The sequence below is a fragment of the Grus americana genome, chromosome 39, assembly GCF_028858705.1.
Source record: "Grus americana isolate bGruAme1 chromosome 39, bGruAme1.mat, whole genome shotgun sequence".
Lineage (NCBI taxonomy): Eukaryota > Metazoa > Chordata > Aves > Gruiformes > Gruidae > Grus > Grus americana.
The window spans coordinates 351,376-362,305 of NC_072890.1; the positions used below are offsets into that span (position 1 = coordinate 351,376).

Here is a 10,930-nt window from a genome sequence, read left to right on the forward strand (position 1 = left end):
CAGCCCGGCCACGCCCACACCCTTCCACGCCAACGACCAATCAGCGCCTCACATCCATGGCCACGCCTCCCAGCCCCGCCGGGCCACGCCCCTCACCGAGCGTACTCAGTCCTTTCCCTCGGGCCACGCCCTCCGCTCCCACCGCCCAATCAGCGCCGTGGTTTAGAGCGCCACGCCCCCTTTCCTTCACCTCGCTGTTGCTATGGGGCGGAGTTGCTGATAGGCGGGCGTCGCTAGGGGGCGGGCGTTGCTATGGGGCGGGCGTTGCTATGGACGGGTGTTGCTAGGGGGCGGGCGTTGCTATGGGGCGGGCGTTGCTATGGGGCGGGCGTTGCTATTGGGCAGGCGTTGCTACGGGGTGGGCGTTGCTATGGGGTGGGCGTTGCTATGGGGCGGGCTTTGCTATTGGGCGGGCATTGCTGGGGCTGGGGGAGGAGATGGTTAAAGGAAGTGGCGTCACAGTGGGCGGGGCTTGGCCGCCGGACACGCCCCTTCTCCCCGCTCCCGCGGCCCAGCAGGTTGGGGGGCGGCAGGAGCCCCCCGCACCCCACAGCCGCGGGTGGGCCCCACATCACCCCACACCCCCCGGGTGGGCCCCACAGCGACCCACAACCCCCAGTGGGACCCAGGGGTCCGGGCCCCGCATCACCCCCCACATCCCCCCCCCCCCCGGGTGGGCCCCACACCCCTGGAGTAGGCCCCACAGCCCGAGTGGGCCCCACAGCGACCCACAACCCCCGGGTGGGACCCAGGGGACCGGGCCCCACATCACCCCACACCCCTGGAGAAGGCCCCACAGCCTGAGTGGGCCCCACAGCGACCCACAACCCCCGGGTGGGACCCAGGGATCCAGGCCCCACATCACCCCACAGCTCCCAGGGGGTCCCACCCTGCCCCACACCCCCCGAGTGGGCCCCACAGCCCGGGTGGGCCGCAGCCCGCCCCACACCCCACGCCGATGCAGGCCAGCGCCAGCCCCTCAGGTAAGTTGGGGGCCGGACACCCGGATCCCCTGACCCCCCAACTCCCACCTACCGGGGGGCACCTGGCCGCCCCCCAGCCCCCCTGACAAGCGCGTGTGTCCCCCCCCCACCCCAGGCCGCCCCATGGACGCCCCCACCGGAGCCGCTGAGGACACCCCCAAGGAGCCGGCTGCAGGTGAGAACCCCGGGGGACCCCTCGACCCACGCCGGGACAGGGTAGACGGTGACCCCCCCGCCATCCCTTGGGGTCCCTGACGCCTTCCCCCCATCCCCGCACCCCCACTTTTCCCGGTGCAGCCGGAGCCCCCGCCGGCCGGCCCTACATCTGCAGCGAGTGCGGCAAAGCCTTCGGTCAATGGTCGAAGCTGGAGCGTCACCGGCGCAGCCACACTGGCGAACGGCCCAACGCCTGCGGCGAATGCGGTAAACGTTTCGCCCAACGCTCCCACCTGGCCCAGCACCTCCGGACCCACACCGGCGAACGCCCCTACAAATGCAGCGACTGCGGCAAAGCTTTCGGTTGGAGCTCCAACCTGGCCCAGCACCGACGCACCCACACCGGCGAGCGCCCTTACGCCTGCGCCGAATGCGGCAAAGCCTTCAGCCAAAGCACCAACCTGGTGAAACACCAGCGCGCCCACGCCGGCGAGCGACCCTACGCCTGCGGTCAATGCCGGAAAGCGTTTTACCGTAGCTCCGATCTCCTCCAACACCAAGCCAGCCACTCCGGTGAGCGACCCTACCGTTGCGGCCAATGCGGCAAAAGCTTCGCCCAACGCGCCAACCTCCTCAAGCACGGCAAGACCCACGGCGGCGAGAAACCCTTCCGCTGCGGCGAGTGCGGCAAAGGCTTCGTCCAAAGCTCGGAGCTCATCCAGCACCAGCGCAGCCACAGCGGCGAGAAACCCTTCGCCTGCGGCGAGTGCGGCAAACGCTTTGGTCACGGGGCCACCTTGGCCAAGCACCGGCGGTTGCACCTGGGCTTGCAGCCGCACCGCTGCGGGGAGTGCGGGCGAGCCTTCGGGCTACGCTCGGCGCTGGCGCGGCACCAACGGGCGCACGGGGAGGAACGACCCTTCGCCTGCGGCGAGTGCGGCCAAGCCTTCGCCCTCCGTTCCAACCTCGCCCTGCACCGGCGGACGCACGCCGGCGAACGACCTTACCGCTGCGGCGAGTGCGGCAAAGCCTTCGGCATGAGCTCCACCCTGGTGCGGCACCAGCGCATCCACACCGGCGAGAAACCCTACGGCTGCGGCGAGTGCGGGCGGGCTTTCGTCCGCAGCGCCCACCTGGAGCAGCACCGGCGGACCCACACCGGCGAACGGCCCTACGGCTGCGCCCGTTGCGGCCGGCGCTTCAGCCAGAGTTCCAACCTCATCACCCACGAGCGGGTGCACCTGGAGGAGGCCCACGGGGCGGCGCAGGGGAGGATGAGTGTGGAGACGTTGGAGGTTCAACCATGTGCGGACACGTTGGAGGGTCAACCAGGCTTGGAGGCATTGGAGGGGCACCCAAAGACCAAGATGTTGGAGGTTCAACCAAGTATGGAGATGTTGGAGGGTCAACCAGGCTTGGAGGTGTTGGAGGGGCACCCAAAGACCGAGACGGTTGGGATGCAACCATGTGTAGACACGTTGGAGGGTCAACCAGTCTTGGAGATGTTGAAGGAGCACCCAAAGACCATGAGACTTGAAGAGCACCCACATTTGGAGATGCTGGAGGCTCACCCGAGCTTAGAGGTGATGGAGAAGCACCCAAAGACCAAGAGACTTGGGGTGCCCCATGGTCTGGAGACGTTGGAGGAGCGCCCAAAGACCACAGGACTTGGGGTGCACCAAGGTTTAGAGATGATGGAGGAGCACCCAAAACCCAAGAGACTTGGGGTGTCCCACGGTCTGGAGATGTCGAAGGGGCACCCAAAACCCGGGAACCTTGGGGTGCACCAAGGGTTGGAGACCATGGAGGAGCACCCAAAGACCAGGAACCCCAAGGTGGAGCACCCCGAGGTGGGGCACCCCATGGAAGAGCACCCCAAGACCAGGAACCCCATGGAGGAGCACCCCATGATGGAGCACCCCAAGGTGGGGCACCCCATGGAGGAGCACCCCGAGGTGCTGGACCCCTGAGAGGGTGGGGATGGACACGCCCACCACCACTGCCCTGCGATGCCATTGGCTGAGGGGTGGGTGTGGCTGGGGCGGGATTGGCCTGAGAACAAGGGGCAGGACTGAGGCGGGATTGGATGAGAGTGGGGATGCTGGGAGGGGATTGGCTGAGGGGAGGGGGGGACGTTGAAATGGGATTGGCTGAGAGCAGGGGGTGGGACTGATGTGGGATTGGCTGTGAATGAGGGGGTGGGGTGGGACCGACACGGGATTGGGCAATAGCTGGGGCGGGGGGGGGAATACTGACAGGGGATTGGCCCAGATCCTGCACAGCCATTGGCCGGGCAGCGGGAGGATTGGGGGGGGAGGGAGGAAGGGGCGGGCCATTTCACACGATTGGCCGAGCTGTGGGAGCGCTCTACTGCCATTGGCTGGGAGCTGGGTGGGAGGGGCCATAAATAAAGGTGGTGAAACCCCGGAAGTGGAGATTGGTCGCTGCCTGGGGGAGATCCCGCCCGGTGGGCGTGGCCTGGGGGGGTCCTCACCCAATGGGTGTCACAGAGAGACGGAGACAGAGATGCTGACTCGCCCGTTTATTTCCCGTTAATGCTCAATTAGGAGGAGAAAGGGGCGTGGCCACGCGAGGAACCGCCCCCAAGGAGCCCCGCCCCTTTCCTGGTATGGGAGGGGCTGGAGAGACCACGCCCCCCCCGGCGGCAAAAGGGGTGTGACCCAGCGAGGGGGCGTGGCTAAGCCGTCCCGGCAGAGGCGGGGCCCGGGGTGGGCGGGGCCTGCGGGGAGGGGGAGGGGCCATGACGACGCTGGTGCTTGCGCAGCCCCGCCCGGGCCCCGAAGCGCTTGGGGCAGAGGGGGCAGGCGAAGGGGCGGGGCTCCGGGGAGGCGGGGTCGAGCGGGGCCACGCCCCCGGAAGCTGGGTACCCCCCCGGGGCTCCTATGGGGGCGGCCATTTTGGGTTCTCCAATGGGGGCGGCCATGTTGTGGGCGGCCATGTCGGGGCTTCCACTGGGGGTGGCCATGTTGGTGGTGGCCATGTTGGGGGTTCCTATGGTGGCGGCCATGTTGGGGGCAGCCATGTTGGGGCCTCCGCAGGCGTCAGCCACGTTGAGGCCACCGCAGCCCACGGCTCCTCCGGCGGCCACGACGGGCCCTGCTCCAGTGGCCATGCTGTGGCCGAGTCCAGCGGCCACGTCGTGACCAGCCTGAGAACCCACGTCCCGCCCAGTAGAGGCGGCTATCTCATGGCCAGCTTGGGCAGCCATGGTGTGGCCAGCTCTGTTGGCCATGTCATGGCCAAGTCCGGTGGTCATATTGTGGCCAGCTCCGGCAGCCACTTTGTGGCCAGGTTGGGCGCATACGTCATGCCCAATGCCAGCAGCCATGTCATGGCCAACACTGGCAGCCATGGTGTGCCCAGGTTGACCACCCATGTCATGTCCAGCACCAGCAGCCATGCCATGGCCGATGCCGGTGGCCGTACCGTGGCCAGGTTGACCACCCATGTCATGTCCAGCACCGGTAGCCATGCCATGGCCAACACCGGTGGCCATACCGTGGCCAGGTTGACCACCAATGTCATGTCCAGCACCGGTAGCCATGCCATGGCCGATCCCGGTGGCCATAATGTGGCCAGGTTGACCACCCACATCATGCCCAGTGCCCACAGCCATACCATGGCCAATCCCGGTGGCCATAATGTGGCCAGGTTGACCACCCATGTCATGCCCAGTGCCGGCGGCCATGCCAGGGCCAACTCTGGCAGCCATAGTGTGGCCAGCTCCAGCTGCCACGTCATGGCCAAGTCTGGTGGCCACGCCCTGGCCACCTCCAGCAATACCGAGGCCAGGTCCGGTGGCCATATTGAGGCCAGCGACCATGTTGAGGCCAGCCCCAGCGGCCACGTCCGCCCGCCCGCTGGCGGCCATGTTGTCCCCGCTTTCCGCCTCCCGCTTCCCATGCGTCCTCTCGTGTTTGCGCAGCCCCGAGGCTCCCCCGAAGCCCTTCCCGCAGCGCCCGCAGGCGTAGGGCCTCTCGCCGGAGTGCGTCCGCCGGTGCTTGCCCAGCGCCGCCCGCTCCCCGAAACCCTTCCCGCACTCCCCGCACCGCCAGGGCCGCTCGCCCGTGTGGGTCAACCGGTGCCGCTTGAGGTCCCAGGAGGCCACGAAAGCTTTGCCGCACTCCCCGCACCGCCACGGCCGCTCGCCCGTATGGGTCCGCCGATGCACCGCCAGATCCGCCGGCTGCCGGAAAGCTTTGCCGCATTCCCCGCAGACGTAAGGTTTCACGCCTTGGTGGGCGCGTTGGTGCCGGCGGTAGCTGGAGGGGTCGGAGAACATCCGCCCGCACTGGGGACAGAGGTAGGGACGTTCCCCGGTGTGGACGCGCTGGTGGCTCTGGAAGGAGGAGAGCTGGGTGAAGGACTTCCCACAGGTCCCGCAGGCGTAGGGCTTGCGGGGAGCGTGGATGCGCTGGTGGCAGGCGAGCGAGGAGGAACGGCCGAAGCTCTTGCCGCACTCGGCGCAGAGGAAGGGCCGCTCGCCCGTGTGGCTGCGTTGGTGGTTGCGGAGGTCCTTGCGTTCGGCGTAGGCTTTGGGGCAGGCGCCGCAGCGGTGGGGACGAAGCCCGGCGTGACCGCGACGGTGTTTACGGTAGACCGAAGGGTCGGCGAAGGATTTGTGGCAATCGGGGCAGGAGAAGGGACGTTCGCCGGTGTGGGCGCGTTGGTGGATGGTCAGCTTGGAGAGGGTGCCGTAGGACTTGGGGCAGGCGGCGCAGGGGAAGGGGGGAGCGGGACGGGGGCAGGCGGAGCAGGGGGCGTCCGTGGCGGCGGTGGCACCTCCGGATGCTTTGGATGAGGACGTGGTGGTGGCGGTGGCATCTCCAGATGCTTCAGATGCAGATTTGGTGGTGGTGGTGGTGGCATCTCCGGGTGCTTTGGGTGCATCAACCGCAGCACCAGCACCGCCGGATGTGCTGGTGGTGGCGTCTCCGGGTGCTTCGGATGTGTCCGTGGTGGTGGTGGCGTTGCCAGGGACGGTGGCGGTGGCACCTCCGGATGCTTTGGACGTGGCTGTCGTAGCGGTGGGATCTCCAGATGCTTTCGATGCAGCCCTCGTGGCGGTGGCACCTCTGGACCTGGTGGTGGTGGCACCTCTGGACCTTGTGGTGGTGGCACCTCCAGCTGTTTTGGACGTGTCCACCATGGTGGTGGCATCTCCAGATGTGGCGGTGGTGGAATCTCCGGATGCTTTGGGTGCATCCGTTGTGGTGGCAACGCCTCCAGAAGCGGTGCTGGTGGCACCTCTGGTCCTTGTGGTGGCTGTGGCACCTCTGGACCTGGTGGTGGCGGCACCTCTGGACCTGGTGGTGGTACCCACAGAAGTGGTGGACGTATCCATCATGGTGGTGGCACCCCCGGATTCTTTGGAGACGTCCATCGTGGTGGTGGTATCTCCAGATGTTTCAGAGACATCCGTCATGGCGGCGGCACCTCTGGACCTGGTGGAGGTGGCACCTCTGGACCTGGTGGCAGTGGCACCTATGGGGCTGGTAGGTGCAGCCGTCGTGGCAGCGACACCTCTCGACCTGGTTGTGGTGGCACTTCTGGATCTGGTGGTGGCACCTCCGGAGGTGGTGGACACGTCCGTCATGGCGGTGGCACCTCTGGACCTGGTGGCGGTGGCACCTCTAGACCTGGTGCCACTTCCAGACGGGGTGGACACGTGCGTCTGGGCGTGGCGCAGGGCCCGGGGCGGGGTGGGAAAGGTGGTGGCGCAGGTGGGACACTTGTAGCGGTTCCCTGACTTGACGTAGGCGGGCGGGGCAGGGGCGTCCCCGGGGGAGACGTCTTGGAGGTCTTCTTGGGTGTCATCTTGGGGGTCTTTGTGGGTGTCGCCTCGGGGGGTCTCACGGGTGTCATCGTTGAGGTCCCCATGGGTGTCATTGTTGACGTCTCCATGGGTGTCATCGTTGAGGTCTCCATGGGTGTCATTGTTGACGTCTCCATGGGTGTCACCTCGGATGTTGCCGTGGGCGTCACTGCTGATGTCCCCGGGGGTATCATCGAGGGCATCATCTTGGACTTCCCCACGGGTGCCACCGCAGCCACGGCCACGGGTGCCACCACAGACGTCCCCACGGGTGCCATCATGACAACGGCCATGGGTGCCACCACCACAGACGTCCCCACCCGGACCCTCCTGCTGCTCCTCCATGGCCCCTGCAGACACACCACCACGTTGGGGGAGGGGGTGGCACTCATCCCCCCCTCCCCCTCCCCAACCCCATTTTCCACCGATTTCCCACCATTTCACCCGGTTTTGCACCCGGGGGGGGGGGGGGGGGGGGGGGTGGGGCACGTCACCCCCATTCCCTCCCCCCCCCCCCCGCGAGATGGCGGCACGGGTGGGGGGAGGGGCGTGCAATGCACCACGGGAAAGGGGGGGTGCAATGGGGGGGGTGGGGGTGTTGCAATGCGGCCCGGGGTGCAATGCGCCCCTCCCCCCCCCGCCCGGGGGGGTGCGTTTGCAATTTGGGGGGGGTCCGTGCAATTGGGGGGGGGGGGCTCGATGCAGCCCGGGAAGGGGGGGTGCAATGCGGGGGGGGGGGGGAGGGGGCTGCAATGCACCATGGGAAGGGGGTGCGGGGCGGTGGGGGGTGGGGGTGGGGGGCGCGATGCCCCCGAGTTGGGGGTGGGGGGGTGGGGGGGTGGGGGAGGGGGGGCCCCGTTCTTACCTGGGGGGGCTCCGCTCCGGGCGCGGCGCGGCGGGCGCTAGGACCGCGGGGGGGGCGGGGCGGAAGCGGGGGAGGGGCGGGGCCTCCCGCGGCGAGACAGAGGGGGAGGGGCGTGGCTTCCGGGCAGGGGGGAGGAAGCGGAAGGGGCGGGGCCCAGCGGTCACTTCCGGTCTCCCCGCAACAAAAGGAGGTGCCGGTGCGTGGTGGGGGGAGGGGAGGGGCCGGGACCCCCCCAGGTTTGGGGGAGGTGGGGGGGTCCCCACGTTTTGGGGGGAAACTGTGAGGTTTTGGGGTCGGCCCCCTCCCCAAAAATTTAACTCTTTGTCCCTCACCCCCCCCCCCCCGTAGTGTGGAGCCCGGTGCATTGTGGGACGCCGAGAGACACCCCCCCCCCCAAAAAAAAGTGGGGGTTGGGGCTTGGAGGGGGAGGGGGGGTGTCCCGTGTCACCGTCACCACCATGGCGGCGGCACCGGCACCGTCCCCCGAGCGCCTGTGCGCGCCGGCAGCGTCGTCGGCGTCATCATCGGTGTCATCGTCGGCGTCATCGGTGTCATCGTCGGTGGGCGAACGCCGTTACCGGTGCGGGGAGTGCGGGAGGAGCTACCGGCACGCGGGGAGCCTGGTCAACCACCGCCGGAGCCACCAAACCGGCGTCTACGGCTGCGGCGCCTGCGGCAAACAGCTCTACAACCTCGCCGCCCTCAACAGCCACCGCCGCGCACACCGCCGCGCGCAGGCGGACGGACGGGCGCGGGACGGCGACGAGGCGGCATCGGCATCATCGGCGACGGCGTCGACGGGACGACTGTACGGTTGCGGGGAGTGCGGTCGGCGGTACCGGCACCGGGGTAGCCTGGCCAACCACCGGCACACGCACCGCACCGGCGTCTTCGCCTGTTCCCTCTGCCCCAAACACTTCCCCAACCTGATGGCGCTGCGCACGCACACCCGGGGGCACCGCCGGGGACGGTGGTCCGCCCCGCGCCGCGTGACCGACGCCGCGACAGCCGCCGAGCGGGTGTACCGGTGCGAGGTGTGCGGGAAGACCTACCGGCACTCGGGCAGCCTGATCAACCACAAGCAGACGCACCAGACAGGCGATTTCGGCTGTAGCCTCTGCGCCAAACGCTTCTCCAACCTGGGCGCGCTGAAGGGACACCTGCGGGGACACCGGCGCCGGCGTCACCATCACCACCACCGCCGCAACGGCTGCGCCGCGCTGCCGCCGCCACCGCCGGCGGGAATCTACCAGTGCTCGCTGTGCCCCAAGGAGTTCGGCGGCCTCCCGGCGCTACAGGCGCATTTCCGGCGGCACAGGCGGCCGCGGGGTGTTGCGGGGGAGGAGGAAGAGGAGGAGGAGGAAGAAGAGCGGCCCTTCCTCTGCAGCCTGTGCGGCGGCATCTTTCCCGGCGAGGCCGACCTGGCGCGGCACCACCGGCAGGAACACGCGGCGGTGCCGGCGACGCCGGTGCCGGTGCCGGAGGGGTGTTGGGGGGAGGCGTCGGGCGACGAGTTGTGGCACATCTGCGGTTACTGCGGGCAACCCTTTGCCGACCTGGACAGCCTGCGGGAGCACAGCCGGAGCCACCGCGCCGAGGAGGCGGCCGCGCTGGCTGACGTAGCCGGCGGCGAGCGGCGACCCTACGCCTGTAGCGTCTGCGGGAAGACGTACCGCCACGGCGGCAGCCTGGTCAACCACCGGCAAACCCACCAGACCGGCGTCTTCCCCTGCGCCGTCTGCGCCCGCCGCTACCCCAACCTCGCCGCCTACCGCAACCACCTCCGCAACCACCCCCGCTGCAAGGCGGGACCGTCGGCACCGCCGGCAACGCCGGGAGGGGAACCGGCGTGCGACGCCTGTGCCGGCAAGGAGGAGGAGGAGGAGGAGGAGAAGGAGAGGCGACGGGCGGCGGCGCGGCCTTTCCGCTGCGAGGTGTGCGGCCGCAGCTACAAGCACGCCGGCAGCCTGGTCAACCACCGGCAGACCCACACCACCGGCCTGTTCCGCTGCGCCGCCTGTCACAAGGCTTTCTACAACCTGATGGCCCTCAAGAACCATCGGCGCACCCACGCCGAGCGCCGCCGGCACCGCTGCGGGCTCTGCCCCAAGGCTTTCCGCCTGCGCCGGCAGCTCCTGGGCCACCAGCGCCTGCACCCCCCCGCCGCCTGTGACCTACAGGCGGACGAGGGGCCGCCCGCACAGCCGGATGCCGTGGAGGCGGCGTCGGAGGGCTCGCCAGCGCTGCCAACCGCGTTACGGGCGGCAGAGGTGTCTATAGGACACCCGGATGGGATGGAGATGGTGTTGGAGGACTCTTTGGCACCGCCGGCAAGGTTACAGGCGGAGGAGGGACCTCCTGGACACCTAAACACGATGGAGACGGTGTTGGAGGACTCTTTGGCACCGCCGGCAACGTTACAGGCGGAGGAGGGACCTCCGGGACACCCAGACGCGATGGAGACGGTGTTGGGGTCCTCCCCGGCACCACCGACCGTGTCACAGGCGGCTGAGGGGTCTATGGGACACCCGGACGCGATGGAGACGGTGTTGGAGGACTCCCTGGCACCGCCGACCACGTTACAGGCGGCGGAGGGGTCTGTGGGACACCTGGACGCGATGGAGACGGCGTTGGGGTCCCCCTCGACACCCCAAACCGCGTTGTTGGCGTTACAGGTGCCTCCGGGTCAGCTGAACACCCCGGTGACGGTGTCGGAATCCTCCCCGTCACCCCGGACGGCGTTATCGGCGCCGGGGGCGTCCCCGGTACACCCCAACCCGCGAGAACCGGGGTGCGAGTCCTCCCCGGCCGCGGCGGTGACGGTGTTGGAGTCCCCCCCGCCGCCGTCCCGCGCCCCCCCGAACCATCGGACGGCCACCAAGTCCTCCCGGACCCCCCGACCCCCGGAACCGGCGCGGTGTCACCCCACGCACGCGGTCGGGGGGCAGCGCCGGGGGGCCCGGCCCCCCCCCCCCGCCACCGCTCCCCCGGGAGCGCCGAGGCCGAAGGGTGACGGGGTTGGGGGGTTGCGGGGGGGGGGGGGGGCACCCCGTTTCCCTCCCCGTGATTAAATTTGGGTTGTTTTGGAGC

The 10,930-nt window shown here is 69.0% G+C and overlaps 2 protein-coding genes across 2 annotated transcripts; one reads left to right on the forward strand and one right to left on the reverse strand.

Annotated features, from left to right (window-relative positions):
- Positions 1-480: 480 nt before the first annotated feature.
- On the forward strand, positions 481-10,912 carry LOC129198983 (uncharacterized). Its single transcript, XM_054808666.1, has 8 exons — positions 481-983; positions 1,099-1,158; positions 1,281-3,107; positions 4,199-5,754; positions 5,861-6,883; positions 7,033-7,270; positions 7,968-8,036; positions 8,189-10,912. Exons 1-8 carry the CDS (start codon positions 959-961, stop codon positions 10,909-10,911), a joined length of 7,521 nt encoding a protein of 2,506 aa, XP_054664641.1. The 5' UTR covers positions 481-958; the 3' UTR covers position 10,912.
- Positions 3,668-7,920, reverse strand: ZNF668 (zinc finger protein 668). Its single transcript, XM_054808684.1, has 2 exons — positions 7,841-7,920; positions 3,668-7,325 (listed from the first exon to the last, which is right to left on the reverse strand). Exon 2 carries the CDS (start codon positions 7,318-7,320, stop codon positions 3,838-3,840), a length of 3,483 nt encoding a protein of 1,160 aa, XP_054664659.1. The 5' UTR covers positions 7,321-7,325; positions 7,841-7,920; the 3' UTR covers positions 3,668-3,837.
- Positions 10,913-10,930: the final 18 nt, after the last annotated feature.